The 26,613-nt window shown below is 49.5% G+C and overlaps 3 protein-coding genes across 8 annotated transcripts; all 3 read left to right on the top strand.

The window, feature by feature from the left end:
* The first annotated feature begins 666 nt into the window (after positions 1-666).
* Positions 667-6,236, top strand: LOC144039068 (kunitz-type protease inhibitor 1-like). The gene is made up of 10 exons (XM_077551992.1): positions 667-1,130; positions 1,627-1,787; positions 2,229-2,370; positions 3,361-3,531; positions 3,630-3,671; positions 3,759-3,887; positions 3,953-4,003; positions 4,086-4,256; positions 5,098-5,166; positions 5,235-6,236. Exons 1-10 carry the CDS (start codon positions 761-763, stop codon positions 5,414-5,416), a joined length of 1,488 nt encoding a protein of 495 aa, XP_077408118.1. The 5' UTR covers positions 667-760; the 3' UTR covers positions 5,417-6,236.
* Positions 6,237-6,465: 229 nt separating this feature from the next.
* On the top strand, positions 6,466-16,440 carry LOC144039063 (pleckstrin homology domain-containing family G member 3-like). Of its 4 annotated transcripts, XM_077551979.1 has the most exons (19): positions 6,479-6,571; positions 7,054-7,440; positions 7,533-7,706; positions 8,449-8,716; positions 8,786-8,886; positions 8,955-9,024; positions 9,087-9,133; positions 9,199-9,349; positions 9,417-9,548; positions 10,412-10,594; positions 10,705-10,797; positions 10,869-10,955; positions 11,036-11,063; positions 11,125-11,211; positions 11,291-11,323; positions 11,404-11,426; positions 12,740-12,838; positions 13,176-14,475; positions 14,859-16,440. In XM_077551979.1, exons 4-19 carry the CDS (start codon positions 8,630-8,632, stop codon positions 15,593-15,595), a joined length of 3,258 nt encoding a protein of 1,085 aa, XP_077408105.1. In that variant the 5' UTR covers positions 6,479-6,571; positions 7,054-7,440; positions 7,533-7,706; positions 8,449-8,629; the 3' UTR covers positions 15,596-16,440. The 4 variants fall into 4 exon arrangements, with proteins under 4 accessions (XP_077408106.1, XP_077408105.1, XP_077408104.1 ...); XM_077551980.1 differs by lacking the exons at positions 7,054-7,440; positions 7,533-7,706 and having other exon boundaries at positions 6,466-6,571; XM_077551978.1 differs by lacking the exon at positions 6,479-6,571 and having other exon boundaries at positions 6,634-7,706.
* A 131-nt stretch (positions 16,441-16,571) lies between these two features.
* cep170bb (centrosomal protein 170Bb) lies at positions 16,572-26,596 on the top strand. Of its 3 annotated transcripts, none has more exons than XM_077551975.1 (19): positions 16,572-17,013; positions 17,244-17,368; positions 17,463-17,552; positions 17,620-17,698; positions 18,454-18,512; positions 18,952-19,051; positions 19,118-19,255; positions 19,380-19,859; positions 20,008-20,915; positions 20,979-21,137; positions 21,220-21,310; positions 21,421-23,043; positions 23,443-23,662; positions 23,769-23,937; positions 24,296-24,394; positions 24,687-24,766; positions 24,857-24,950; positions 25,030-25,081; positions 26,040-26,596. In XM_077551975.1, the coding sequence occupies exons 2-19, from the start codon at positions 17,264-17,266 to the stop codon at positions 26,177-26,179; spliced, it is 4,686 nt and encodes a 1,561-aa protein (XP_077408101.1). In that variant the 5' UTR covers positions 16,572-17,013; positions 17,244-17,263; the 3' UTR covers positions 26,180-26,596. The 3 variants fall into 3 exon arrangements, with proteins under 3 accessions (XP_077408101.1, XP_077408103.1, XP_077408102.1); XM_077551976.1 differs by lacking the exon at positions 16,572-17,013 and adding an exon at positions 17,039-17,161; XM_077551977.1 differs by lacking the exon at positions 24,296-24,394 and having other exon boundaries at positions 26,040-26,595.
* The last annotated feature ends 17 nt before the right edge of the window (positions 26,597-26,613 follow it).

Genomic DNA, 26,613 nt, shown 5'->3' on the forward strand with positions numbered 1-26,613 from the left:
CAAATAATACAAAACGCCATCAACAGAATAACAAATTGCAAACCCATAAACAAACCATACACATGCAGATTATTGAATCTGTTTGACAAAACTTGCACATACCTGATTGTATGCTGCCCCCATGTGGCCAAAGTGCGTACAGTCTGTAACCACTCTTTTTTTTCTTTCTTTTTTTTAAAACCAGGTATGAATGACGGAGTAGCCACGTATAAATATATTTTCAGAGAGTTTTTATCTTGCAAATTTTCCACTTTATAATGTGAATATTTGAGTTTTTACCTCATAAATTTCTTAGTTTTTTTGGGGAGGGGGGATATTACCCCCCCTCTCTAAATATATATTTTATACGTGGTCCTAATACATCGTCAAAAATGTTTTACATGTCTTGCTACCAAATAAACGCTTATGTTAAGGCAACACTGTTTTGAGTATCAGGATTCATCTTCCCACATTCCTAAAAACATGCTAGCTTCATTGAAGATCAAGATTTGGCCTCGAGGAAATTCTTCTCTATAATGTTGTTTGGCGACCAGTCTGTTTGTCTGGAACCATTAATGACATTGTTTGTCAGTATTCTCGAAGGAAACAAACAAAAACGAACGACCTTCAGCTCAGGTGAATCACCTGCGTGACGTCAGAGAACTAGGCGGGGCCAGCGTCTTGTTTCTTTTCCTGTTCGCGAACAGGTGAAAGAAACCGGAAAGGTGAGAAGAGCCACAACGGCTGGGATTCGAGTTTCGCGTGTCCGACGGAAGTGAACATGTCGCCGCTCTTCCGCTTTTTCATCCTATTGCTCGTGGCGCGTCCTGGCGGCGCGCGCGCGGACACCGATTGCTACGGCGGCTTCCGGTCCGGCCAGGAGGACTTCGTGGTGGACGTGGAGGACGCCGTGAAGGAGGGCGCGGTTCTCTTGGCCGTGGCCGACGTGAGCCACATACGCATGTGCGAGGACGCCTGCTGCGCGCACCCGCGATGCAACATCGCGCAGATGGACGCCACCTTGACGTGCACGCTCTTCGACTGCGCGCCCCGAAACAAATTCGTGTGCCGCTTCCTCCGCCGGCCCGGATACCAAAGCCTCATCAGGAACTTGGAGTACCGGAAGTACATGCAAGGGCCGCAGGATGCAGGTGGGTAGGAAAAGTCCGCACACCCCTGTTCGAATGCCACGTTTTTCTGATATCAAAAATAAAATAATTTGAACACATTCTATAAACTCACCATAAACCCTAATCAGATGTTCTAGTAGGCTCTTTCTGACTTGTTGTAGCCCCCCCCCCCCAGTTTTGAGTGCTTTTTGGAAGTGTTCTGTCATGTGCTGTAAACCAAAAATGAAAAATGTGTCAAACTTTTGTCTTACTGTTCCTGCATGCTGACCTGAAAGTGTTTGAAGTGCACATGAAATATAAGCTGTTTCTTCTAGCATAGTTCAGCTAGCATTAGTAAGCTACAGTTTTGCTCACTTCACTCAAAAGGTAGTGTCATCTTGATGAAGAAATACATATTTTTCAATTCACTTCAAAAATGATTGTCGTGAAAAATATCAAGTTTGGTGATTTTTTTCCCGCTTGCGATACAGTACACTATGGTCGAAACTCGACAGGTAACGAGCACGTGCTTCCGCAGATGAGCTGGCCCCGCCCATCGCCATCGCGGGTGTGGACAAGGTGGTGCAGCCCGGCGCCAAGGTCACGCTCGACGGCATCCAGAGTTTGGCCATTGGCGACGCCAGCGTCGTCGACTACGATTGGTCACTGCAGAGCGGGAACGCCAGTGTCGTCATCGAGGTGATGGGCCGAACAAGACAAAACAGAAACAACACTTGTTTTGGTTCCCATTTTTCAGGAGCACAGTAGGGGCCCATGGCCCTTCAAACATCGGCCAAAATAAACGGCTCCATTGATTTTTTTTGGGGGGTGTTTTTTTTTTCAAGCCCAAAATATTCAGCAAAAAAACACCGATGAACATTCAATGCATGTTTTCCACAACAAATGGGAGGAAATGCGAATAAAAATCTCTTAGAAAAACGGGAAAACATTGAAAATGTGAAAAAAAATATTGAAAAACAAGAAGAAAAAAAATCCACAAATATATAGCACGAAATAGTGCTGTCACTATCAAATCTTTTTTTTTTTTTTTTGTCTTCTTCCGGGCACGCTTAGTGATGTTTATGAACGCTTGCTGATGGAAGGTCGATGATGTCATCAGCTTGTGACGTCTCGTTACAGAAGACGCTGCTGCCCGAGCAGGTGCAAGTGTCCAACCTGGAGGCGGGACGCTACGTCTTCCGTCTCTCCGTCACCGACTCCAACCAGCTGTCGCAGAGCGCCGATGTCCAAGTGCTCGTCCTGAGCACCGAGTTGACCGCGCGTGAGTGCTCGCCGGGATTGACGCACATTCCTTCGTGTTTGGGACTTTATTGGAAGAAAAAAGATGCACATTGAACACACCTGCTCTCAAGGTCATTCGTGAGACCTTCTCAGGGCGTTGAAGTCTTTTCAGGATGCCTTTTCTGACGGGGGTAATTTTCCGGACTTCATTTTTCATACATTTGCAGACTTTTCCGTCTTTCTGTCAAATTTCTGACATTTTTGGCAATTTTATGGACATATGTGAATTTCCTGTTGCTCTTCTTCCTCATTTTGGATTTTTTTCCCTGCCTTGTTTGCTGTTAAATTTCTGGACATTTTATGGTCGTTTTGGGGATTTCTTCTTTTGTTTGTCGACATTTTATGGCTCCTTTATACACATTTTTTCCTGCCTTTTTTTTTGAAAATCAATTTTCTGACTTTTTTGGGGGGCAATTGTGTGAAAATTTAATGCTAATTTTGGGGGGATTTCTTCTTTTGTGTCTGGACATTTTAATACTTTTTGAACATTTTTTCTTTAAAAAAGAAAGAAAGAATTTTCTCACTTTTTGGAGCAATTTGAGGACATTTTATGGTCAATTTTTGCCATCTTTTTTTGAACTTTTTTCTATCTTTAAAAAAAAATTCTCACTTTTTTTGGTGACGATTTTGTGTACATCATATGGTAATTTTTTTGCTTTTCCTCTTCCTTTTTGTACATTTCGAGCCCCCCCAAAAACTTTTTCATCGACTTTTTGTCTCTCTGACGTTTACAAATTTGGACTCTGACATTTTGGGAATATATATATTTTAAACATGTAAATCATTAATTCATTTAAAGAATACGTTATCTTAAAAGTTTAAACATGTAAAAAAAAAATCTTAAATTCTACTCATTTTTTGGAGGGATCTACAGGCAGCCAACTTTTTGAGTGTCACAAAAAGTGTTTGGTGCGCGCAAGAAACGTTATTGCCGTTTGTGACCAAACTTTTGTGGTGACGACGTTTTAAGATTACTGCTTTCCGGAGGCCAAAGTGGGTCCGTGCCGCGCCGCCTTCCCTCGCTGGCTTTACGACGCCAGCGAGCGACGTTGTCGGCAGTTCATCTTCGGGGGATGTAAAGGAAACCTCAACAACTTCCTGTCCGAGGGAGAGTGCGACGAGGCCTGCGCCGGAGTCACGGGTAACACGCGCGCAATCTCACGCACATTCTTCACACGCACATTCTTCACACGCACACACGTTCACACGCAGCAAGATGTTGTGCTTGATTCCTTGCAGTGACGTCATCAGCACTTCAGCGCAACGCTCTGCCAGCTGGCGGTCAGTCTCTCAATGCACCTCTTCACATCCCCTGGATGCCATGTTGAGTGTGTATGTGTGTGTGTGTGCGTGCGTGCGCGTGTTCAGAGGTATGCGGTGGTGTATGTGTTCACCCTCAGCTCAATTGCGGCAACGCCTGCTGTGTGGACCCAAGTTTGGAGTGCGACGGCATCACGCAATGCAGTTCCGGCGCTGACGAGACGCACTGCAACCAACGTAAGCGCACGCGCACACGCTTGCAGTGACACGGGTCATCCTCGTTCTTTTTTCCCCCCCCGCAGTTAACGAGACGTTCTCTCGGCTTCTGGAGATCGACGTCAACCAGAGAAAAGGTGAGACTGCGCTGTCTGCATGCGCGTGTGAGTTAGCATGCAGCTAATCATTTGCGCGCTAACATGGCCCCGCCCCCGACAGCACGCTGCACGGAGCCCCCCTTCACTGGCCCGTGCCGCGCCAGCCACGAGCGCTGGTACTACGACCCGCTCAACACGCACTGCCAGCGCTTCACGTACGGCGGTTGCCACGGAAACGACAACAACTTTGCAGCCGAGACGCAGTGCGCCGCATCCTGCCACGGAGTCACAGGTACGCGGTACGCGCGCAGGCAAATGCGAAGGGCACCGTGGACTCTAGGGGGCGCCAAATTTCACCTTCACTATCAGTACAATTCAGTTTTACGAATAAATCTTACTTTTCAAGTCAATTGGAATAAATATCAAGACAAATGCTTCATATTAAACTGCAATATGAGCAATTCAATATGAACTCTTTAAAGTTAAACAAACAAAAGTGTGGAAAAGTGCAGCAGAGCTGGTCAGAACATTGGCCGGCCATCTAAACACGGGGCCTCTCACGCACCAAGCAAGAATTGTAACATTTTAAAAAATCTACATAAAAAATGAAAAATACATTTTAAAATGTTTTTCATTTTTAATTTATCGAATAAATAAAGATTTGGGTTTGGCCAATAAAATTAGAGATCCCAACAATTTAAAAAAAATTTTTCCAATGTTTTTAAAATTTGGCATCGCAACAATAAAAAAATAAAATAAAATACATTTTAAAATGTTTCTAAAAATTTGTTCTAAAATTTTTTATTTTGAAATTTCAAAATAACTTTTTTTTCTGGTTTATCCAATAAAATTAGACATCGCAACGATTAAAAAAATTAAAATATTTTAAAAACTTTTCTGTATTTTTTTTATTTCTTATTTTGAGATAATAGAATGATAAATGATTTTGGTTTGTCCAATAAAATTAGATGTTGCAACAGCAAATCACTCGCATGATTTGTTGACAGTGATGAAATAAAGCAAATGTTCCGGTTTTTCTGTGACGTTATCAAATGAATTAAAACTCGTCCCACACGCACGCGCACATGCCCGCATACTGCACACGGCGCTGATGATGTCATCTCCCATCGCAGAGCACGACGTGTTCGCCAAAGGAATGTTTGAACGCTTCGAGGACAAAGAAGCGGAAGAAAGCAGCTCGGGTAAGTGCCAAAGTCCCGAACCCGAGCCAGTCTGGGGACAGGAAGTGACCTCGCTGACCTCGCTGCAGGTAACGTGGCGCTGGCGGTGATTCTGTCGGTGGCCATCTTGGCGTTGCTGGCCATCCTGGGCTACTGCTTCCTGAAAAAGCGGAAGAAGAGCTCGGGTGGCCGCGCGGACGCCCCCGCCGCCCACCAGGTGGCGTCGGAGCAGGACACGCTCGTCTATAACAGCACCACCAAACCTTTGTAATGCCACCGTCCGTCTCCAGCTGGGCGACGATTGACATCCTCATCACATTTTTTCCTGCTTGATAAACTGGTGGAAGGCGTCGCTGAGTGAGTGTAAGAATGAGTTGAATCGACAAATAGCAACGTCATCCAGATGTGTGACTTTGGCCAGATGATCATCTGGGTTCGAGGTCGCTTTCTCGCTCACTTTCCATCTGCTATTTGCAGTCACGAGGTGCGTGGCTACTTTGCTCGGCACTTTTGCAAACTTTGATAGATACGAGCGTGATCAAATGTAAAACGTTAAACGTCCACATCATCCACGACTGGACAGTGGACATCTATGCAATCAAAATTGTGCCATAAAGAATCACCAAAGAAGTCACTCTTACTGTTCATATACCTTGTTATTGTTAATAAAGCAGTTCAAAAAATAATAATCACCAAAGAAACTATCGGTACCACATGCACTACACGGGCTTCCTCCAGTGGTACGCGACAGAATCACTAAATGAAGCGTTCAAAGTGTGCATGACGTTATTACACGTTATGGATTAATTGACAATTCCGAGATGACGTCACAAGTCAAAATGGCGGTCAACTCGGTGAAAGTTAGATTGTACATATTTGAAAAGGAGTAGGAAGAAATCAACTTTATTTCCTCCAAGCTTGATATTTCTTTAAAATCATAACTTAAGCGTTGCTTTTTTTTGGTCTTAAATTCTTTTTTTTGGTCTTAAATTCTTTTTTTTGTAAATGTTTTTAAATGTTGTTTTATGTGAAGCACAAGTGGCCTTGTGTATGAAATATATCAATAAACTGGCTTGCCTTGCCAAAACTGATTGATGTTTAGCTCATTTTTTGATCCTGAAATTCGCAGCCCTCCCCCAAGGAACACCCCCTCTGAATAATAATAATAATACTAATTAAAAAAAAGAAGCTTTCTTGTGATTATGAAAACGTGATTTGACATGAAGTTTGTGAGGCTGCGCCGCCCCCTACTGGCGAGCGTGAGTAGTGCACTTCCCGCTATGAGAATTTTGATTTGAACGGGCTTTTTAAATGTGCGCATGCGCAGGGGTGGCGGCGCTTCAAGCACTCCTTCGACGTGAACAAATTCAAGCGCGACAACTTTGGCCAACTTTGCCGACTTGCTTCTTCCGTGACCTCCGCCAGGGTGAGTCCCGAACGCACAGTTTGTTTCTAAAGTCATTTCAAAACAAAGACTTGGCAAAAGAAAATGTGGTTGTCGACGATGTTTGCCGTCAGTCAACACGGAAATCAGGAAGTGTTGAACTTTTGTCGCTTTGCGTCAAAAGTTCAAGCTGGAACTTGTCAGCCAAAAGTTTACACAAGGTGTGACCGCGCAAAGAACAAGAACCAGAAGAACTTTGAAACGTGTCTGACATGAAAAATGTTGCAATTTGGCCAAGTTGAAATCAACTTTAGCATCTTTTCGAAACAATGCTCGATGACGTCAGTAAACTGGTTTTGTCAGTCGACTTGATGACGACAGAGTACCTGTGGGCCACGGTTCCCATGGCAGGCCAGAACGGGACGCCCGTTACCATGGCAACCGCATCTCGCAGGTCGGTGGGGTGGGCGTGGCCAAAACTTCAAATCAGCTCCATTGACACAATCGAACTTGTGTTTGTACAGGTGAGGCCTGAAGGAAGCTGGAGTTCCTTTGCTGACATCCGCATGCGTTCAAGTCGTGCTTTGTCGATGTGGGAGGCACGTTGGGTTAAAGGGCAACAATGACAGTTGGCTTGAACTTAAAGGTCATGAAGTCAGCAAAAGGTTTTGTTTTTTGTGCAAACACAAGCACACTTAATGGCAACCAAAACGAATGTAGTCAGTCGGTGTTGTTGTTGTGGAGCGGCGGGCGGGTGGCGGCGAAGGCGGGCGGTTGGCGGTGAAAGCGGCGGCCGCCGGCATCCCTCACAATGCACAATGGACGCCAGTGTGTCTAGAGAACGCTTGTCTGTGTGTCCACAAAATCAACCGTGCGGCTGAAAAGCAAATTTTGGGGCTGGCATTTGCAAGGTGGACCGCTTGGATTCCTTTCTGTCACTCTTCCAGTCTCCCCGTCAACCTGCCGATGACACTCGCATGTGTTTACATGTTTTGATGTTAAGGTGAGTTCCAAATGCAAATGGCATTCGATTTTGGCAGCAAGCGAGCGTCCGGCAGGCGGCGGCGTCTCGCGGCGACTTTGCGTCTCACGGCGACTTTGCGTCTAATTGGATCAGCGTCAGGCTGACACTTCGTCTTCCATCTGCTTCCCGCTCGCTTCTCCGACCGCCCTGACGGTAAGAAAAGCACACAAATAATGTTGCCATCCTGCTCATTTTTTGTATTTTTCCGCTTGCCGTGTTGCTCGTGCGACGCGCGTGAGCTTCCGCGGCGTCTCGTCCTTGCCTGCGCCTGATTTGCATCTGGAGATGGAAAAGTTACAGTCGGAGCTTCCACGTGTCGCTTTTGAATTCTCAAAATGCAAATATTTGCTCACTGGGCTGACGTGGATTTTTGTCAAGTACCGTGCTTGAGTTTTTGTCCGTCGGTCGGTCAGCATGGATTGAATGGGAGGCCGATAATCTCAGGAGGGGACACGAGCAGACTCTTAGTCACCATGGAAACCGGCCCATGCTAAGTGGGTTATGTCACGCCAAGCTCCTTCTGCAGGACGATGTGCATGTCGGCGCCCCCCAGTGGTGTGGAGGCTAACCGGCTAATCGACGTTGTGCGCTTGAGGACGGCTTCTGTGGCAAGGGATTCCTCAGGGCACACTTCCGGGCCTCCAAATGTTTCCATTTGCATAGCCGGCAGTTTTATGTTTTTTCTTTCTTCTTTCCTTCCTTCTTTCTTTCCATTTTTTGTGATGTTATGTTTTGTTTCCCATGAAAACAAAACTAATATCTACCAAAGTATATTGCATTCACTTGGGGAAAAGAATCCTGTTTTTCTGACAATTTTTTTTTTTTTTGCGGAGCTTTGTTTTTTGTGTATTTTTTTTTTACTGGATATTTTTTTCTGTCATTAAAAAAAAAACAGGAGGAAAAATTGTTGCAGACTTATATAGGTTAACAACAGGGGGCGCCAGTGATCCTTCTCCATCAGCCTGATCTCCTCGCTGTCCTCGGGTCGGACCATCCCAAGCCGAGTGCCGGACAAACGCGATCCATGTGACTAGAAGGGGCGGAGCCAGCCGACAAGACGTCACCTGAGCGCCGTCATGGCGCTGACGTACCTGGACCGCGTGGTCTCGGAGATCATCGAGACCGAGAGGACGTACGTGCGAGACCTGCGGATGATCGTGGAGGTGAGCGACATGAGGGTGTTTGGATTTTGGGGGATTTCAACGCCATTCATTCCTGTTGGGTTCCGTTAGGACTACCTGGCGCAGATCATCGACCAAGCGGACCTGAGCATCCGCCCGGAGCAGGTGTGCTTCCTGTTCGGGAACATTGAGGACATTTACGAGTTCAACAGGTGAGGACGGACGAAAGGCGTCACTGGCTTGTCGTCGTCTTACGCCGTGTTTTTTTGTCGTGGGTCAGCGAGCTGCTTCAGGATCTGGACCTGTGCCAGCGTGACGCGGTGGGGGTGGCCAGGTGCTTCGTGATCAAGGTGAGTCTCGCGGCTTGTTTTTTTTTTGGGGAATGTCAAACATGTGCTGGCTTTTCTTTCAGAGCGACTACTTTGACATCTACACTCAGTACTGCACCAACTACCCAAAGTGAGTCCAGCCTCGGTGCCCGTGTTGACCTTTGACCCAGCGCTGACCCGTGCGCTCGGTTACAGCTCGGTGGCGGCGCTGACGGACTGCATGCAAGACAAGAATTTGGCCGTCTTCTTCCGGGAGCGGCAGGCCACCTTGAAGCGACCGCTGCCTTTGGGCTCCTACCTGCTCAAACCCGTCCAGAGGATCCTCAAGTACCACCTGCTGCTACAGGTGACGGCACGCGTGTCCTCACACAGCTGCCGTGGCGCCGCGGGAACTTCAATGTGTTTGTCTCTAGGAAATCGCCAAGCACTTTGACCCCGAGGAGGAAGGTTACGAGATGGTGGACGAGGCCATCGTCACCATGACGGGCGTGGCCTGGTACATCAACGACATGAAGCGAAAGCACGAGCACGCCGTCAGACTGCAGGTCAGGCGGGGATAAACGGCCGCATTTTCCCCAGCAGGGGGCAGCAGAGGGGAGGCGGGACAAAAGGCAAGAGCATGGCGGCCATTTTGCCACTCGCTTCCGACTGAAAATGGCGTCACAGTTGCTCAGGTAACAACCAATCGCAGCTCGCCTGCTTTCTGAAGCTGAACCACAATTGGTCATTATCTGAGCACTGATTGGCAAAATGGCCGCCCCTTGAGTTGCTTGAAAACGGTTCCTCCACAAATACCAGAAAGCCGTGTTTAGACACATAAAACATTTGGACATGAACATTTTTTAGATGACTTCCACTTAAAAAAAAAAAAAGAGAGAAAAAAAACAGTGCCAGCGGCTACTAGTTAGCCTCAAGGACAACTTTAATGGCCTATGAGTCTGTTCTAAAAATAGCTCACCAATGATGGGACACTGTGACTTACTGAGAAGAATTAAAATACAACTTTCTTTTTTACACTCTCTCTTTCTTTCTGTCCTTCTTTTCTGTCTTTGTTTCTTTTTTCATCTTTTTTTCTCTCTTTCGCTCGCTTACGTTCTGTCTTTCGTTTTCTCTTTCCTTCTCTGTTTGTTTATTTCTGTCTTTTTGTTTCCCTCATCTTCCTTTCTTTCTTTCTGAAGTCATCCCGCAGCGGCGTTTGTCTCCATGCGGGCCTCCGTGTTTACTGACTTTGTCCCCCGCATGTGCTGATGAAGGTTCAAATTCCGACGAGTCCGACGACTCCTGTGCATGTTTTTCGTCGCACGACCCGATCTTGTCTTCTTGCGACGCTGCGACTCGATCGTCTCACATTTGTCAGAAGCAGTTGACCTTTTCGAGCGCTTTGTACTCGCCGTCTGTGCTTTTGCAGGAAGTGCAGTCTCTGCTGTTGAACTGGAAAGGTCCGGACCTGACCACGTACGGCGAGCTGGTCCTGGAGGGCAACTTTAAGGTCCACCGGGCCAAGAACGAGCGCACGCTCTTCCTGCTGGAGCGCGTGCTGCTCATCACCAAACGGCGCGGCGAGCACTACGTCTACAAGGCGCACATCTCGGTGAGATCGGCGAGATGTGAAATGCGAAGGCCTGGCGACTCGCTAGGCCACACCCCTTAATGAGACATCCAACACAAATGGAATGTGCTTGCTTGTTGTGCTGGTGTCAGTGCTCCACGTTGATGCTGATCGAGAGCACCAAAGACAGTCTGAGCTTCAGCGTGACGCACTACAAGCAACCCAAGCAGCCGCACACCGTGCAGGTCAGCGGGCGCCGTCACCGGGGGGCGGGGCTTCACCGCATCACCTGACCACCCGTCGCCCTATTTCTCAGGCCAAGACTGTGGAGGAGAGGAAGATGTGGGCCCAGCACATCAAACGCGTCATTCTGGAAAACCACCACGCCATCATCCCGCAGAAGGTCACGACCGCCTTCAACGCCGCCTTCACGCTTCACGCTTTGATGCGACGTCAACAAAGTTCTCCCGTTGTGTGTTGCAGGCCAAAGACACCATCTTGAATTCCAGATGTGAGTTGAGCTGGTTTGACCTGGTAAGTTGAGATAACGTGGCTGATGTCGCCCCCTGTAGATCCTCGCAGGTATCGCTACTGTCCTGACAGGCTCCAAAAAGTTCCTTCCTGTCCGTCGGACGACTTCCCGCGTCCGCGCTCGGCAGGTAAGCGCACACGCACGTGTAGGACGTGATCAGTGACGGATGAGCGACGACATGCTTGATGCCGACATTTCCGTTTCAGACGTGAACGAGGTCATCGAGCTGAACGCCAAAGGTAAAAAAAAAGCCTTTTATTGTTTATTGATCATACGTGTCGCCATCGTCATATCATCATCGGCTTGTTGTTGTTTGCAGAACAAGTGGACATCGTCTTCAAGGTAAGAAGCACATGAAAATCGTGGAAAGGTCAAATTAGAATTGTTGACAACAGAATGAAACTCAAAGGCAGAGAAGCCTCTACATTATGAACTCATTTCCTGCCAGACCACTTCGATTGGATTTTTGACGTCTATTGCCGTCAATGGCACTGAATGAGTTCTGGACTGATAGTTTTCCTCATTAAAATACAAAGTAGAAGAATATTTGTCATTTTTGTGTGGGCGGTGGCTGGAACAGATTAATGGCGAGCGTTTTGAGCTGCGAGTGTAGTGGCAGAATGTATTTAGCTTGTATCTCAAGGCTCCACTGCGTATCTCGCCTTGGTGTGGAATTTGTAATGATTGATTGAAATATCGATGAGGGTAAATTGGGGTGACATTCGGATTTTCAAAATCACGGCATTCCGGTGGCAGTTTGAGAGTGCACGTTTTTACGAGGTCAAAGGTCAGGTCTTTCCGCAGCTTTCCGACGATGACGGCGAAAGTGAGGTCGACGTTAGCTCGTCGCCCGACTTTGCTAGCTCTGTGCTGGGCGCCTTATCTTGCTGGCGCTACGTGGTGAGTGCGGCTCTCCAACCTGAGCAAACGTGTGCCAATTTAACAATGTAACAAACACGCTAAATGCTACACCGCTAATGTTGGTTGCCGCTAACTGGACCGTGCCGTTTTTATATTGTTTAACTTTAGCATCTAATGCTAAAAGTCATTTCGATCCATTGTTCATGTAATCAACAACATGTAAGCAACTGACATTTGGCCTTCCATCTACGTGCTATGCTAGGCTAGCAGTGTCTGCTGAGTCTGCCAAGCTAAGCGCGCGATAGCCACATGAGAAGATTTCATCAAAATCTCTGCTTGGATTGGCAATCTCGACTTGTTGGACCCTAACCCTAACCCTAGTTACTCAAAATCTTCCCTACTCTCAAATCAATGCAAAGCTAAGCTAACAACAGTGTAGCCTCTGTGCTAAAGGAGGCTAACCCCGCCTCCATTCTTGTTCTGAGGGCTGATTTGCAGATGTGTGAGTCTTCGCGTCATGTGACTTGAGACGTGCTTCTCTAAAACTTGTGGACTGACCTTATGACTTGCGTGACCCGAGTCATGACTTGACTTGGGATCTAATTGCGACTTGCACAAATGTGACTTACTCCCACCTTTGCTGATTGTTGTTGTTGAGTGATTGATGATTGCATTAAAAGATGAATTGAGATGCTGAACGTGGGAGGATTTTTGAGAGTTCCACTTGAGAGCTTTTGTGTTTTGGGAGTTTTGAGGTCGTCACGGCAACTAATGAACTCATCGACTTGTTGAAGGAGACGGACAGAAGTGACGTTTCCCTCAACGATTCCAACGAAGAAAGTGGCCTCGGTGAAGAGGAGGAGTCAGGAGGACCCGAAGCAGCTTGTGAGCAGGTCAGTTCAAGTCCAAGCAGACCTCCAATGTCCAGCAGAGGTGGGAGGAAGTCTCAAGTCTTCGTTTCAAGCCAGGTCTAAATTTCGGTGGCAAAAATCAAGCAAGTCCATTTGTAGCAAAACAAAACAAATAGACCTTGAAAATGCAGATTTTTATTTCCATGTAGAAGAAAAGTCTTGAATAAGTTTCAGCCAAGAACGGTCCAAGTCCTAAGATTGCCAACTTCAGTCTGACTTGAGTCAATTCATGCAACTGAAGTCACTCACATCTGGTGTTCAGGCTTTCACTTGACTCCTCTCGTTACCCGCTTCAAGGAATTCCGTCTTTCCTTTGCAGATGTCCACAGAAAAGGACGTGTTGTCTTCTCTACTCCCTCCTGAGTCCCGCCCGTTGTCTGAGCCAGCCGTGTCAAAGGTCCTGAAACCTGCCCAGCACCCCACGGAGGAGCCGGCGCCCGCCACTCCAGAGTCGCAATCCAAACCTGGAAGCAGCGGCGAATCATCTGAAGATGAGGATGGCGGCAAGGAAGCGGACGGGAACGGCAGCATCCTTCCTTCGTCCGTCTTGGATAAAGCGGGCGCCATCGCTCAGCACTTCAGCAGCGTGAAGCGAGGCGCTCCGGTCTCGGACGACGTCTGCTCCCCGGGGGCTTCGCCGCGCTTACTCGTCGCGAGCGGTGGCCGACTCAGTTTCAGCGGCAGACACGCCGGACCTGGACCGTCGTCGCCGCTCAACAGCGTCGGCTCGGATCTCGGCGAACCCGACCGGATGCTCTTGTCTCCTCGGGGCAACGCTGACTTTGATGAGGAACGAGGCGGCCTGCGGAGACGAGACTCCACCCTCTCCAGCAGGGACCAACTTCTCATTGGGAAGATCAAGACTTACTATGAGAACTCGGAGAACCAGAATGCCGTCTTCGGCCTCCAGCGCAGGGAGAGTCTGACGTACATCCCGGCGGGCCTCGTGAAAACCTCCATCAGCCGCCTCAACAGCATCCCAGACCAGGTGGACCCCACGCCCGCCAATGTGGACTCGCGTTCCCTGCCACTAAATTCCAAAGGCCTCGTGGTCTCCACTGATTCTATGGCTGGTCAAAAGGCCACTCAGGGAAACGCAGATCCCAAAGATTCTGGGTTGAGTGCCAAAGGGTTCTCCAGGTCTGGACCGCAGAAGCAACAGAATGCAGAGGATGACGAGTTCCAACCGTCCAGCGAAATGCTCAAAGTCTGGCAGGTGATGGAGCAGCAGTTCGGCGGGACGTCCTACCTTTCTGACGTCACAAACAGAAGACTTCAAGAGGATCGAGCCCAGTCGGACCTGGACAGCATTTCAGAGGAGACCGCCCTAGTTTCACGCCGCAGACAAAAGCCCGGCGGCGTCATCCGTGACGGAAATCTGAGCCTTCCTCCCCGTGTCCACAGAGCTCAGCTTCTTCAAGGTGCCCAACTTGGGACGCAAACTACAGACGAGTACACAAATCTGCCGGGGGACAAAGTGGACAGCAAGGTCCGCCATCTCGCTCGACAGTACAGCCAGCGCATCAAAAGCGTCAAACCGCTCGGCAGACAGCAAAGTTGCGGAAACCTGACCTTTAAGAAGACTTTGTCTTGTGTGCTGGAGGAAAGCCCACTCAGTGGTAAGAAAAGCTTGGGCTTTGCTTAGCTCCTGGACCAGGCACAGACCTGTGTCAACCTATAGAACAGGGTCCACCAATTCCGGTCCTGGAGGTCCGGAGTCCTGCAAGTTTGAGATGTTTTCGCCCACTAGCACACCTGATTCATATCATCAGCTCACGCCTGATAACGATCCTGATCTTATCAAGTGTTGATAAGATGGTGTTGGTAGGCGGAAACATCTAAAACCTGCAGGACTCTGGACCTCCAGGACCGGAATTGGTGAACCCTGCTGTAGAACATTACCGTGGGATAGTTACCATTTGGAAAAATACAAAAAAAAATGTTGTATCTATTAGCATATTTACAAAGGTGGCTCATGTTTCTTGCTCGAATTGTTTTGCAGGTCCAACAGTGGATCAGGTGCCGTCGCAGAGTTGCGAGCCTGCCAGCGTCTCTCTGGGTTGCATTCGATCTCGCAGTCCCGTTGGCGCTCCTCCCGAAGGCTTTCACTGGCCTGACGTGCAAGAACTGCGGTCCAAGTACTCAGACCGGAGCGCAGCGGACCGTAGTTCATATTGCGCGGAGCAGGTGTTTGACGTGGCGTCGAGGCGGCGTTCCTTGAATGAGGCCCCGCCCCGCCGGTCCTACGCCACCTGGAGCGCCGGCCACCTTAAATCCCGCAAGGGGCTTCACAGAGCTCGTTCTCTGGACCCTTGGCATAGCGCGAGCCGAGAGCAGTGGGCCGAATACGGTGGCGGTAATCCAATCACGGCCGAGGCACCGCGAGAGAAGCTCCCCCCGCGGCACCTCCTGGCCACGGGGAAGCTTTCGCCAGAACCCGAAGCAGCTGACGACGACGATGCTTACGTGGAGATCCGATCGCCGACGAGTCGGGAGAAGATTTCCATCCTGGCCGTCATGGACCGCTGCCGGGCCTACCAAGAGTCGGATGAGTACAAACAGAGAAGCCAGTCGGCCAAGTCTCAAGACAGCTTGAAGACCACCTTGTCCTCGGGAGACCACTTCCAAACTGCCGATGACAATGTTCAAACTTTGTCCGCCAGAAACCAAATCCAGGCGGCCGGACAGCAAAACTTAGTGAAAAATCTCCGAGAAAAGTTCCAGAAGCTCAACTCCTAAAACCACTCAAGCAGAAAATGAAAATTCTGATGTAACGTGCCGCAGCATGATTACATATCCCACTAGTGTGCTGAATTGTTCATGAACTAGGACACACTTTGATGATTAGGTGCACTAGTAGAACGACTCGGGTGCACTCCTAACATTTTTACCACTACAGTGCCACTTTTGGCTTACTTGTACAGAATTAACCACTAGTAGTAAACCACTTTGCTGAGCTTGTAACTCTACTGGGCTCAACTAGTAGGCATTTGTCATGCACTAGTAGCAAACTTATCAAGGATATGCAGTTTGAGGTCAATGTACTTGTACACGCTGTCCTCACTAGTAGGACACTACATGTTACTAGTGAGACAAAACTGCACTAATTGACATCTGTGTGCTACTAGTGAAGTGCTAGATGAACTAGTAGATCACGTAGAGGTAAATTTGTGCATTGTTTGCCTTACTAGTAACATGTTGTTAACAAGTAGTTCTACTAGTGCTTGTACATAACAATTCAGTGCACTAGTAGGATAAATCTGTCAGTGGGTAAATTGATTTCTGAATGGAAACTAGCAGGCTAAATAAATACTCCAATGTCATGACGATATCATGTGACTGGAGGCCACAATGGCCTCGTCTCCATGGCAACAGCAAACAAGTACATTAACGTCCATTTACGGTCATGACTTTTATTTTCTTATGCAAATTAGTATTTTTATACCGATAGAATAGATTAGTTTGGGTAACATTCATAGGCCATTACTACATGACGTCATCATCATTATGTTATTTATGTTAACTGTACAGCACTAAATATTTATTTGACAAATAAAACACTGACTTGGCTCTACAAATGCAAATGACTTCACTCAACCTCATGCACGCGCTTGTCTGTCAAAATGAGGGTCACGTGAGCGTTTTTGTTAGCATGTCGGAGCTACAAGCTAAGAAGCAGTGGACGCGCGCGTGCGTGCGTGTGTTGCAGCAGGTTGAAGATGCGCCGGAAATCGGCGCACTTTCATAATAAAAGCTTACTCATCATTCAAATCTGCAACGTGTGAAAGCAAGAAGTGCGCATTTAGTTCACAGAAAATTAATTTATTGTAGGTATTCACTGAGGTCATTTTCGACACATTTCTTCGGTCAAATCAAGACGAGAAGACCTTCTTTATTTTATTGTGAAGGCCTAGCAGTGTTTGTTCCTGCTTGTGGCTTACACGCTGCGTCTTGACGCAGCGGGCGGGTGGCGTCTGCTCTGGTTCTGTTTCTGTTGCTGGTCTCGGTCTTGTGCGTCAGGTGCCACGGCAGCGTCTTCATCATCATCATCGTCATCATCATCATCGTCAGCAGCATCAGCCTTCCTACCGACACACTTGCGCTTCCGTTCCGGAAAAGGAGACGAAGGTCCTCGCTCAGCATCCTGTCGAGCCGAGGTGAGAGCGGCTGGGCTGGGCCGGGGCGTGGAGGAGGGGGGTTCGGGAGGGAAGGACTGGCCTGACTGTCAGCTCAGCTGCTCGGTTAAGACCAGCTGTTCATCACATTGCGTGCCGGACGCTGTCAGTTTGACGTCTACTGCGCCAGGTTGTCTCATGAGGCACGCGTGTGTCCTGTGGGTGGGGCTCGGTGAAGGTGATGATGATGATGATAATGCTGTACCTCCCAGAATGCTTTGCGCCTGACGAGATGAGCGTGACGTCGTGGTTCCTGGTGAGCAGCTCCGGCACGCGCCACCGCCTCCCCAGGGAAATGATCTTCGTGGGCCGGGAGGACTGCGAGCTCATGCTGCAGGTGAGTCAGAACCCGCACCCCCCCCCCTCCCCAACCCTCATCCTGTCCACACCTGATGACGATGTTGACGACGACAACGGTTTCCCCGTGGCAGTCTCGCAGCGTGGACAAGCAGCATGCCGTTATCAATTACAACGCCACCACGGACCAGCACCTGGTCAAGGACTTGGGCAGCTTGAACGGGGTGAGAGGCTCTCTGTCGGGAGCGCCGTCATTGTCACAGCTGACTTCTAATGGCGGATTTCTTGCAGACGTTCGTCAACGACCTGAGGATTCCCGACCAGACCTACATGACGCTGAAAGTGTCCGACATCCTTCGCTTCGGATACGATATCCTTTGCTGCGGCCACAAATTGACGCAGCAGTAAATTCAAAAAACAAATTGATTCGGATTCACTTACTGACAAACAAGTGGGGAAAATCTTGATCCTTGTTTTCCAGAGAATGGGCAGATTTTGTCTTTAAAACACACACAATGATAACTAGTCTGCTTTCATGGAGTATTACAGAAGTAGAGAGAATTCTGAGAATTTGGACAATTTCTATGAACAATTCAGTTGTCGATGAATGAAAATAATTGCTGCACACCTACCAAATATTTAGTAGCTTTAACAGCCAATAAGATTTGCACATTTAAACTACAACAGCAACTCTTGACTTTTGAAAGTCTTGCGTTTAAAGGGGGAACAGGACAGGTTGGAGCAGGACAGCCACAGTGCCGAAACCCCTGCAAAGAATTTGGGCGCAAATGCGAGGCAGTCCAACAAGTGGATCAAAATCTTGCCAGCGTGTGTTGAGAAAGTTCTATGGAAAAACTGATGTCGTCGTCTTGACTTTGTTGTTGATTTGAATGACTCCTGCCACGAAAAGTGCATCACAGAAACAGACCGATAAGAAAACGTGGAATGCCTAACAGCACCGTTTTTGCCAAGAAGAACTTACAAGCTGTTTTCCTTCAACAAATGTAGTGGCATTAGTTTCAAATGTTCATCGAATCATTTGTTACATGACTACAGTATATTGAAGCACGTGTGCACTAGTCATTGGTTCCTCTTTTTTTTTCTCTTTCCTTAACCTGCACGCACATTCTCACGTCTACGTTCTTGAGAAGAGTCAACACAAAGTCCCCGAAGAGGCTCTGAAGGTCAGTGCTTTTTCGTGTCGGCGCGTTCGAAACACGAGGCACTGTGGACGAGTAGCTAGCGTCTCTGCCGCGCAGTTTTTAGACGGCGTCAGTGTCCCTGTGAACGTGGAGGAAAGGTGGGGTTAGGTCAAGAGTACTAACGACTCCGGTGGTGGCAAATCCAGGTCCAGAAAGTAAAAACCCCGCCACAATTTGGATTTAGCCTCAGGTGCTAGTTAGCTGGTTCCCTAGCTAGCTCCCATGGTGCTCGTTTACCTGCTAGGGAGCTACTTAGCTCGCTAGCACCAGGAGCTAAAGCCAAACTGTGGCAGGGTTTCTACTTTCTGGACCTGGATTTGCCACCTCTGCGACTGATTCTTGAGCCACGGGACGTCAATGAGCTTGGCAAAGAAGTCATTGAAAAGTCGATACTGAGTATTAGCGCCCTCTGTTGTTGCAGCATGAGAAGTACACCAGCCAATTGCAGATCAGCCTGAAGGCGTCTCAGGGGAAGAAAGCAGAACTGGAGAAGAACACCAGTAACAAGAGTCTGACGCAAGGTACGTAACCAAACCAGTTGACGGACTGCAGAATTTTGATGTGCGGTGTCCATTTGTGTTTGTTAGTCGCAGAGGTTCCAGCTCCACGGCCCACTCCGCTGTATGGGCAGCCATCTTGGTGGGGAGAGGAGGATTGTGGGAGTCGAGTGGATGGCAGAGATGAACCTCAGAAAGACGACCCGCACAGAGATCACCCTCGCTCAGGTAAAATCTCAGAAACCTTCTCAATTTCAGCCTCGAACTCACGATCCGAGAACCAGGTGACTTTGACTACATCAGTTCAGTTCTAGAAAGTCCCTCCTCAGCTTCACTTTGTGTTTTTGCTCAGAAGCGTCGAAAGAAGCTACGTCTGTGGATCCGGATTACCCCGATTGCCTTTCCAGTCCCCAAACGAAAACCGTATTCGCAGCATACCAGCGCGAGGCCAGCTACTTCGAGATTCCCACCAAGGACCTGCAACTCCCCAAGTCGGTGGAGGCGGAGCTACAAGTGATCCCCACCAAGGACACGCCCCCCACTCCTACCGAGACCCCGCCCGCCGTCCAGAGCCACGCCTCCTTCACCATCGAGTTTGACGACTGCACACCGGGCAAAATCAAAATCAAAGACCACGTGACCAAGTTCTCCTCCCGCCACAGAAAGACTCCGCCCCCTTCCAAGACCACGCCCCCAGACGTGATGTCATCGCAGAGCAAAGTGGCCGATTGGCTGGTCCACAGCGACGTCAGCATGATGAGGAAGCGGCCCACCTGCGATGATGTTTACAGCACCAAAAGCGACCTCGCCATTAACATCAAATCGCTGAAAGGTGACTAGGACACTCCCCCCCCACACACACACACACGAGACAGTCAACACGCTGAAACACACAAACACAACAAACACTGCATTTGCAAATTAGCGAGATAATGCTATCATGCTGCTTTTATTAGCATGTGAGCGCTTCCTGTTTGCAGGTCATCACCATGACGACGGAACGCAAAGCGACTCTGAGGACCCGGCACTCAAAGGACGGGGGGGTAAATCTCAGCATTCTGAAACCTGGACTCAACCCGAACCCACGTCCCCGGCCTCCCCCATTGCTCCGGAACGCCCCCCTCGGGCCCGTTCGCCCGTCACGGACCCATCCAAGCCGGGTCCCCCCGAGCGCCTGAGCCAGCAGGCCTTTGTCATCGAGTTCTTTGACGACAACCCTCGTAAGAAGCGTTCGCAGTCCTTTACTCATAACCCCGCCCACGCTGACTCGTACTCCGCCCTCAAGACCAAGCTGGAGCGCCGCAAAGGCGGCGAGCGTCCGGCGTCCGTTCACGGCCACGTGGCCCCGACCCAGCAGGTCACGGTGCCGCTCAAAGGTCCCGGTGGCCACGGAGTCCCACAGAGATCGAGTTCTCTGAAGCGGGAACCGGCAGACGCAGAGACCTCTCGTTCCACTTCGGCCATCTTTGTTCGTCCTTTTGGGAGCGTTGGGAAGAAGTCCAAACTGGTTCAAGAATACGTTCAGGAGTTTGCCGCAGAATTCCTCAAGGATTCTAGTCCGGACTCCTTTCCTTCCAGGGAGCAAATTTCACCTCCCCCCATGTCGGCGCCACCGGTAATGGTGTCACCTCCTTCGCCGCCGGAACCGTCAGCCCCGTCCGTGACGGTTCCACCTTCCTCGGGACCCGTTCCACCTTCCTCGGGACCCGTTCCACCTTCCTCGGGACCCGCCCCGCCGCCCTTGAGCTTTCCTGGGGGAGAGCCCAAAGGGTGCCAGAGGCTGCTGAGGAACGAGGAGGACGACAGCGTGAGCGAGGCCGGCACCTACACCATCGACATGGACGCTCACGACCAGGAAGTGGACGACGCTCGCAGCATGATCGACCAGGTGACCTTGTCTTTTGTCCTCCGCCGCCAATGTCACTCACAAACTTGTCAACATCTTCGGCAGGTCTTCGGGGTCTTGGACTCTCCGGAGTACGCTGGGCTGAGCCCGGGAACGCCGAGGCCTGTGATAGACGAGAGCCAGGATGAGCATGCTAACGTTACGAGCTGTTGCATGATTTTGCATGACTTTGGTCTGGCTGCGAGCACGGTGATCCCCTCGCAGGTAAAAACCAGCACAGTATCACCTTTACTGCACATTAATGAGTAGATGACATCAAAACATTCGTATCATTGTGTCCATTCAGGCTCTAGGTCCAGAAGGACCAAAGTGGGTTTCCCGTTGGGCCAGTCTGGCAGACAGCTCTGCTGCGACTGGTTCCACACCACCTCAAGAAGGTACTTTTCATGAGACACGATTTGATTTTGAAAAAAGTACTACCAATGAGCACCAATTGAGAAAAATCAAGTAACACATGGACTGAAATGAATATTTAACACCTTTGTAGACACGCACAAACCAATCCATCCGACTGAAGGTCACAGCTACGACCATTCAGAGTCGGAGTCCAGCCACAGCTCCAGGACAAGAAGGCTTCTGCCCCAGGTTCCCCCCGAAAAACTGGACGGTGCCCTACCCGGCCTTCTTCTACGACACGAATCTTCCCAAGACCAGGAGCGGACCGACAGAGCTCCTCGTTCTCCCCGACGCCAACAGGACTCGGCGCAGTGCCTGTCTGTCCAGGATGAACTGGATCCAGACAGTCTGAGTGACGCCAGCCGCTCAGAAGACGGACCCAGTTTGAAGCAAGCCAAGAACCATCAAGCTGCTTTGAAAACTTCGGCTCCTTCAAAAGGTTCCACAAAATCCACCATTTTCTACATCGGCTCTGAAGATCCAACTAAAAACCCAACCAAACCTGAGCCAGCTAGATTCTCGGCCCAGTTTCAGAGGAGCCCGGACTCCCACACCAAAACTCCCCCGACCACCGTCCTGATCCGACATCTCGGCAGCCAGGAACCACGAAGGGGGGGCATGAAACCAAACAGCTCCGCACCAAACCTCCAAACATCGAGCAAAGATTGCGTCCCAACGAAAGACACCTCGTCCCTCGTACGGCAGGAGAGTTTCACCAAAACCGGGCCTGGCCAAAATGACCAAGTCAAGAAGCTTCCCCACATTTCCAGTCACCCGTCTATCAGAGACCTGGAACACAGGACGGAAAAGTTTCTGGACGCGGAGCCCTTCCTCCAGGTCGCCGGCAAGTTCCCGGCCAAGAAAGGCGGCTCATCCAGCCACGTTGACGATTCTCTTTCTGGAGAGTCCGACGTGGACACGGCCAGCACCGTCAGCCAGGTGAGCAGCAAAAACATGTCTGTCACTTCCACTGCCAAAAAACGGCCCAACGGGGGTCTCCAAAAGGAGAAGACCTCCTCCGGTTCCGGTCAGCAGAAGGCTCGACAGCTCTCGGCTCGCGAGCGACTTTCGGAGAAACGGCGAAACCAGGCCACCGTCACCCCCGCAAACAAGGCGGAGGCGGCCAAGCGCTTTCAGATGCGCCGCAGCGCCGGCAGCCGCGGATCTTTGGATCTTTCCTCTGAGGGCCAGCAGGCTTCCGGAACCACATTTTCGGATCAAGAAGCCACCCAAACATCATCCGGCCGCGGTAAAAAGGTGAGCTCGCTTCAAAAGGAGGACAACGGCAAGACGCAGGTCCTGACTCGCTCCAACAGCTTGTCGGCGCCGCGTCCCACTCGAGCGTCCATGTTGCGGCGAGCGCGCCTGGGAGAAGCTTCGGATAACGAAGGCGCCGAGACCGACCGGGCCTCCCAAAGTTCTGACCATGCCACTGCGGTGCCAAAAACGGCGGCAGAGGCCAAGAAGCTGTCCAGACTGGACATCTTGGCGCTGCCCAGGAAGAGGACCGGTTCTTTTACGGCCCCCAGCGACAACGAGACCTCACCCTCCGTTGGCCGCTCCGGTTTCTCCAATCGGAACGTCGATTCGGTCCCCACTGCCAGGAAGTCGTCGGTGAGCGACACCCGCCAGGCTGCTGGCAGAGTGGGAGGCGGTCCGGGCAAGAATACGCTGAGCCGCACCCGCTCCAGCGGAGCCAAGTATCCAAACAGTGGTGAGTTTCACATCGGACCCAACCCAGAAGGAACACAGTTTTTGGGTGTGGTCCTTTCTTCTCCTTGTAGTTTTACACTGAACTATCTAGTCTGAGTAGTTTTTCTTTGTGCAACTAAAGTATCCGCAGACATCCGGTTTCAGTGGAGTTTTTCCAGTTACGTGCCGTCACTTGAAGGCCAACCATTTGTATTACCAGCTACGGCAGGGTCTGCAACCTGCGGCTCTGGAACCGCATGTGGCTTTTTAGTCCCCCTCCTGTGGTTTCCTGTGGATCTCTAAAAAAAAACATATGCATATTGCAAGAGACACAACCTTAAAATGTTCACACTGAAAACAACCGTCCTTTCATCCGACCACAACAACGATCAATAAAGATGATTTTTGTCAACCTTTCCAGGTGTCCACCCCAAGCACAGAAACTCCGACTTTTCTTCTTCATCGGACGAAGACTACAAAAGCGGCGCTAACGTTACGAAAGCCAAACGCTCCGCCCAGACTCCTCGGGGCAGCAGGACGGCCGCCGGCCGCTCCAAATCCGTCTCACTTGAGACGGAGGAGGACGAGGACCGGAGCGACCCGTACCAGAACTGGTCCACGCACAGTGCCGAGATTGCCAAGTACGGGTGGGCGGGGATGGGGGGGCTATTTAGGGGAAAACAAAAACGTCAATTTTTTTTGGAGTGATTGATCGGTCTTGCCTGACGTGCTTTTCGTCCTCCACAGGCTCAGTCACGACTTGGCCAAAGACTTGGCCATCTTGGCCAAAGAAATCCACGACGTCGCCGGAGACGGCGACTGTGCCGGCCCCTCTCCCGCCGCCGCCGCCACCGCCGCCGCCACGCCCGGCTCCGTGCTGGACACGTCAGCCTCCGCCGCATCTGCCAGCGAGGAGGTGAGCCCAAAACCACACAAAACACGACCACGCAACAAAGCACGACGTGTCGTGGCGCCGAGTGTTTCAGGAAGTCGATACCTCCCCCTTCGCTTGTCAAGGTCTCGGTCCTGAAGCATTTGTAGCAATTTCAAGGATTTTCCTCACCAAAGAATTTCACGTCATTTTCTTTTAGCCTCTGAAATAGCAACTCAATTTGCCGAACTCGTCTGCTAGCTTTCGGCTAACATAGAATGCAAAACCTCATCGACAGGCTACAAGAAATTAGCACGGGTGTCAAACGGCAGACACGGGGCAGCGCCGCATGCAAGCAGAGTGCTGAGGTTTGTGTAGTTGTGCGCTTGTGTTGTGTTTGCAGCTGCTCCAACCGGTCCCCGACGACACGCGCAGCCTCCGGAACCGTCCCGGCTCCCGACTGGACGCAAACATGAATCGGGCCGAGTGCGACTGTGGCGAGGTCGCGCTTTTATTCCTCTTAAGCCACGCCTACTTTTCTTCTCACCATTCACTGATCGATTGATTCATTGGTTGGCGGATGGACTGACTGATTGACGAGATGTTGTCATCCTATTTGCTAATCAACTCCAGCGGAATGAAAATGTCAATGTGGATTATGCGACGTTTCCGTTACTTGATTTTGATTTGAGTCTCTTTTGTTTTCTTTCTTCCGCTTGCTTGGCCTCATTTGACTCGACGGCTTCTGTGGCCGCGCCTCATTGCCGGTGTTGACGGTGTCTGTGGCGTTGCAGGACGCGCAGCCGCTGAGCCCGCTGCGGCATCTGTCGCACGCCATCCGGGACAACACGGAGCAGCTGGCCGCCAAACTCAAGTCAGACGTTCGATCCGCCCGCTTGCTTCTTGGAGGTTTTTTTTTCCTCTTTCCCAAAAAGTCTCAAAGCGTGCTGTCGTTTGCGTTCAGGCTGATGTTCCACAACAAAGAAGACGTGTGGGAGGAGATTGACAAGAAGATCAAAGCGGACGGCGAAATTCCCGCCCTTCAGACGTCCAGTCAGGTGGCGCGCGCACTCGCGAGCAGATAAAAGAGCAAACTTCACGAGTCGGTTGCTCATGTTGGCTTTCTTTGCGTTGCAGGAGATCTCGTCCATCGTCACCGAACTCACAAGAGTCCAAAGACAGTTGGAAGGTAAATATATATAGATATATTTTTTAATGCTTAGAATTGTTTAAACTTGAGATACGAGCAGTCAACTACATAGAATTAGTCAACTCTTCATCAAAAAAGAGACTTGAAATTGTTTTTGTTTACCAGAAAACTGAACCGAAAGTGCATTTTGAAAGGTAAATTTAGCTTAATGCTAACAAACAATGTAGAGCGCTAATGACATGCTAATGGTTAGCATCAATAGTCACAGTCTGCGTACATGCTAACAATACTCACACTAATATTACAGCATCAAAGTAATTCACTTACAGTAGTAGAAGAAGAAGTCTGTTTATTCTTTATTTATTTATTTATACTTCTTCAAATAAATGTAGTGCCCCCTGTTGGCTAAGGCGAGCACACCAGAAGGAGCAGCGCAATCAATTGGATTGCAGCATTAAATCCATCGTCACTTTCATGAAATGAGTTAAATTTATACTATGTTTTTCATGTTTTATCATTAAAAATGTTATGAAAAATGTTACATTTTCCTTTTCATTGGTTTTAATTTGATTATGGTAATTTACTCTTAGTTTATTATTCATTTTATTATATATTCATTTCGAAATATTTCTTAAACCTAAGTTTATTTATATTTCTAGTTTTTATCATTAAAAAACTAGGGTGTGGTGAATTAAATTAGTGAATTAAACAATCTACAGTATAGAGCGACCACGTCTTTAAAATGTATAGTTTTCATTTCAAAATTGGTGACACCGTGAACGATCGAGCACGATATAGACGGGGTGACTATTTTATGACACACTTGACCTTTGCCAAGGCTTGGCAGGTCCATGCGCCGGCCCTCACATCAAAATGATCACGGACCCGCGACAGAGCCCTGAGGTCCACCGTCTTGCGCTCAAGCGCTTTTTCGTTTTCATTCATTCCACTTTGACAAGTGGATGTTGCAGTGTTTGCTGGCTGTGTGTGTCCGCAGTCATCAACTGGGTGGTGGATCCGGCCGGGACTCTTCAGGCCGCCGGCCAAAGTCCTCGGACCTCTTCCAAGGAAAAGAAAGGCGCCGGTGGCGGCAAACAAAACGGCGTGGCCCAGAAAACGCGGCACCACATGCTGTGAAAATGCTGAAACGTGTTCCTAATTGTGTGCACAAAAGTAGCAAGAGGAATATGCCAATTAGCTCCAGTGTGAGACGGCGCCCCCTGTGTCTGTGTGTGGAAGTACGCCGTGCCAACGTACTGTCGGCCGCCGATTGTGTCTGTTGTGGTGAGCGATCATTTGACAAAACGCTTTTGTTAATCAAACGCTTCCTCATTTGGTGTCGATGTTATCGTCGTCACTCGGTCGCTGCGGCGACAGCCACGCTTTTGTTAGCAAGCTCGTTGTCGGACTTCCATCAAGCCACGCCCCCGGCTGCCGATTGGTGCAATTACTTGATGTGCGACTTGAATGCTGTGACGTCAGAATGAAATGAAATCAAATGAATGTTCTTCAGTGTCATTGATTACAATTAAAAACGGAACAAAAACAAACAAAAAATGTGTACAAAGTCT

This window comes from Vanacampus margaritifer, chromosome 19, assembly GCF_051991255.1.
Source record: "Vanacampus margaritifer isolate UIUO_Vmar chromosome 19, RoL_Vmar_1.0, whole genome shotgun sequence".
In the NCBI taxonomy this organism is placed as follows: Eukaryota; Metazoa; Chordata; class Actinopteri; order Syngnathiformes; family Syngnathidae; genus Vanacampus; species Vanacampus margaritifer.

Coding starts and splice junctions, on each gene's coding strand:
- LOC144039068 (XM_077551992.1), top strand. CDS start 761: ATGTCGCCGCTCTTCCGCTTTTTCATCCTATTGCTCGTGGCGCGTCCT. Junction 4,257..5,097: donor ATCCTGCCACGGAGTCACAG/GTACGCGGTACG, acceptor CTCCCATCGCAG/AGCACGACGTGTTCGCCAAA. Junction 5,167..5,234: donor AGCGGAAGAAAGCAGCTCGG/GTAAGTGCCAAA, acceptor ACCTCGCTGCAG/GTAACGTGGCGCTGGCGGTG.
- LOC144039063 (XM_077551980.1), top strand. CDS start 8,630: ATGGCGCTGACGTACCTGGACCGCGTGGTCTCGGAGATCATCGAGACC. Junction 10,798..10,868: donor AGCAGCCGCACACCGTGCAG/GTCAGCGGGCGC, acceptor CCTATTTCTCAG/GCCAAGACTGTGGAGGAGAG. Junction 11,064..11,124: donor CACCATCTTGAATTCCAGAT/GTGAGTTGAGCT, acceptor CGCCCCCTGTAG/ATCCTCGCAGGTATCGCTAC.
- cep170bb (XM_077551975.1), top strand. CDS start 17,264: ATGAGCGTGACGTCGTGGTTCCTGGTGAGCAGCTCCGGCACGCGCCAC. Junction 19,256..19,379: donor CAGAGATCACCCTCGCTCAG/GTAAAATCTCAG, acceptor GTTTTTGCTCAG/AAGCGTCGAAAGAAGCTACG. Junction 24,767..24,856: donor CAGCTGGCCGCCAAACTCAA/GTCAGACGTTCG, acceptor GTTTGCGTTCAG/GCTGATGTTCCACAACAAAG.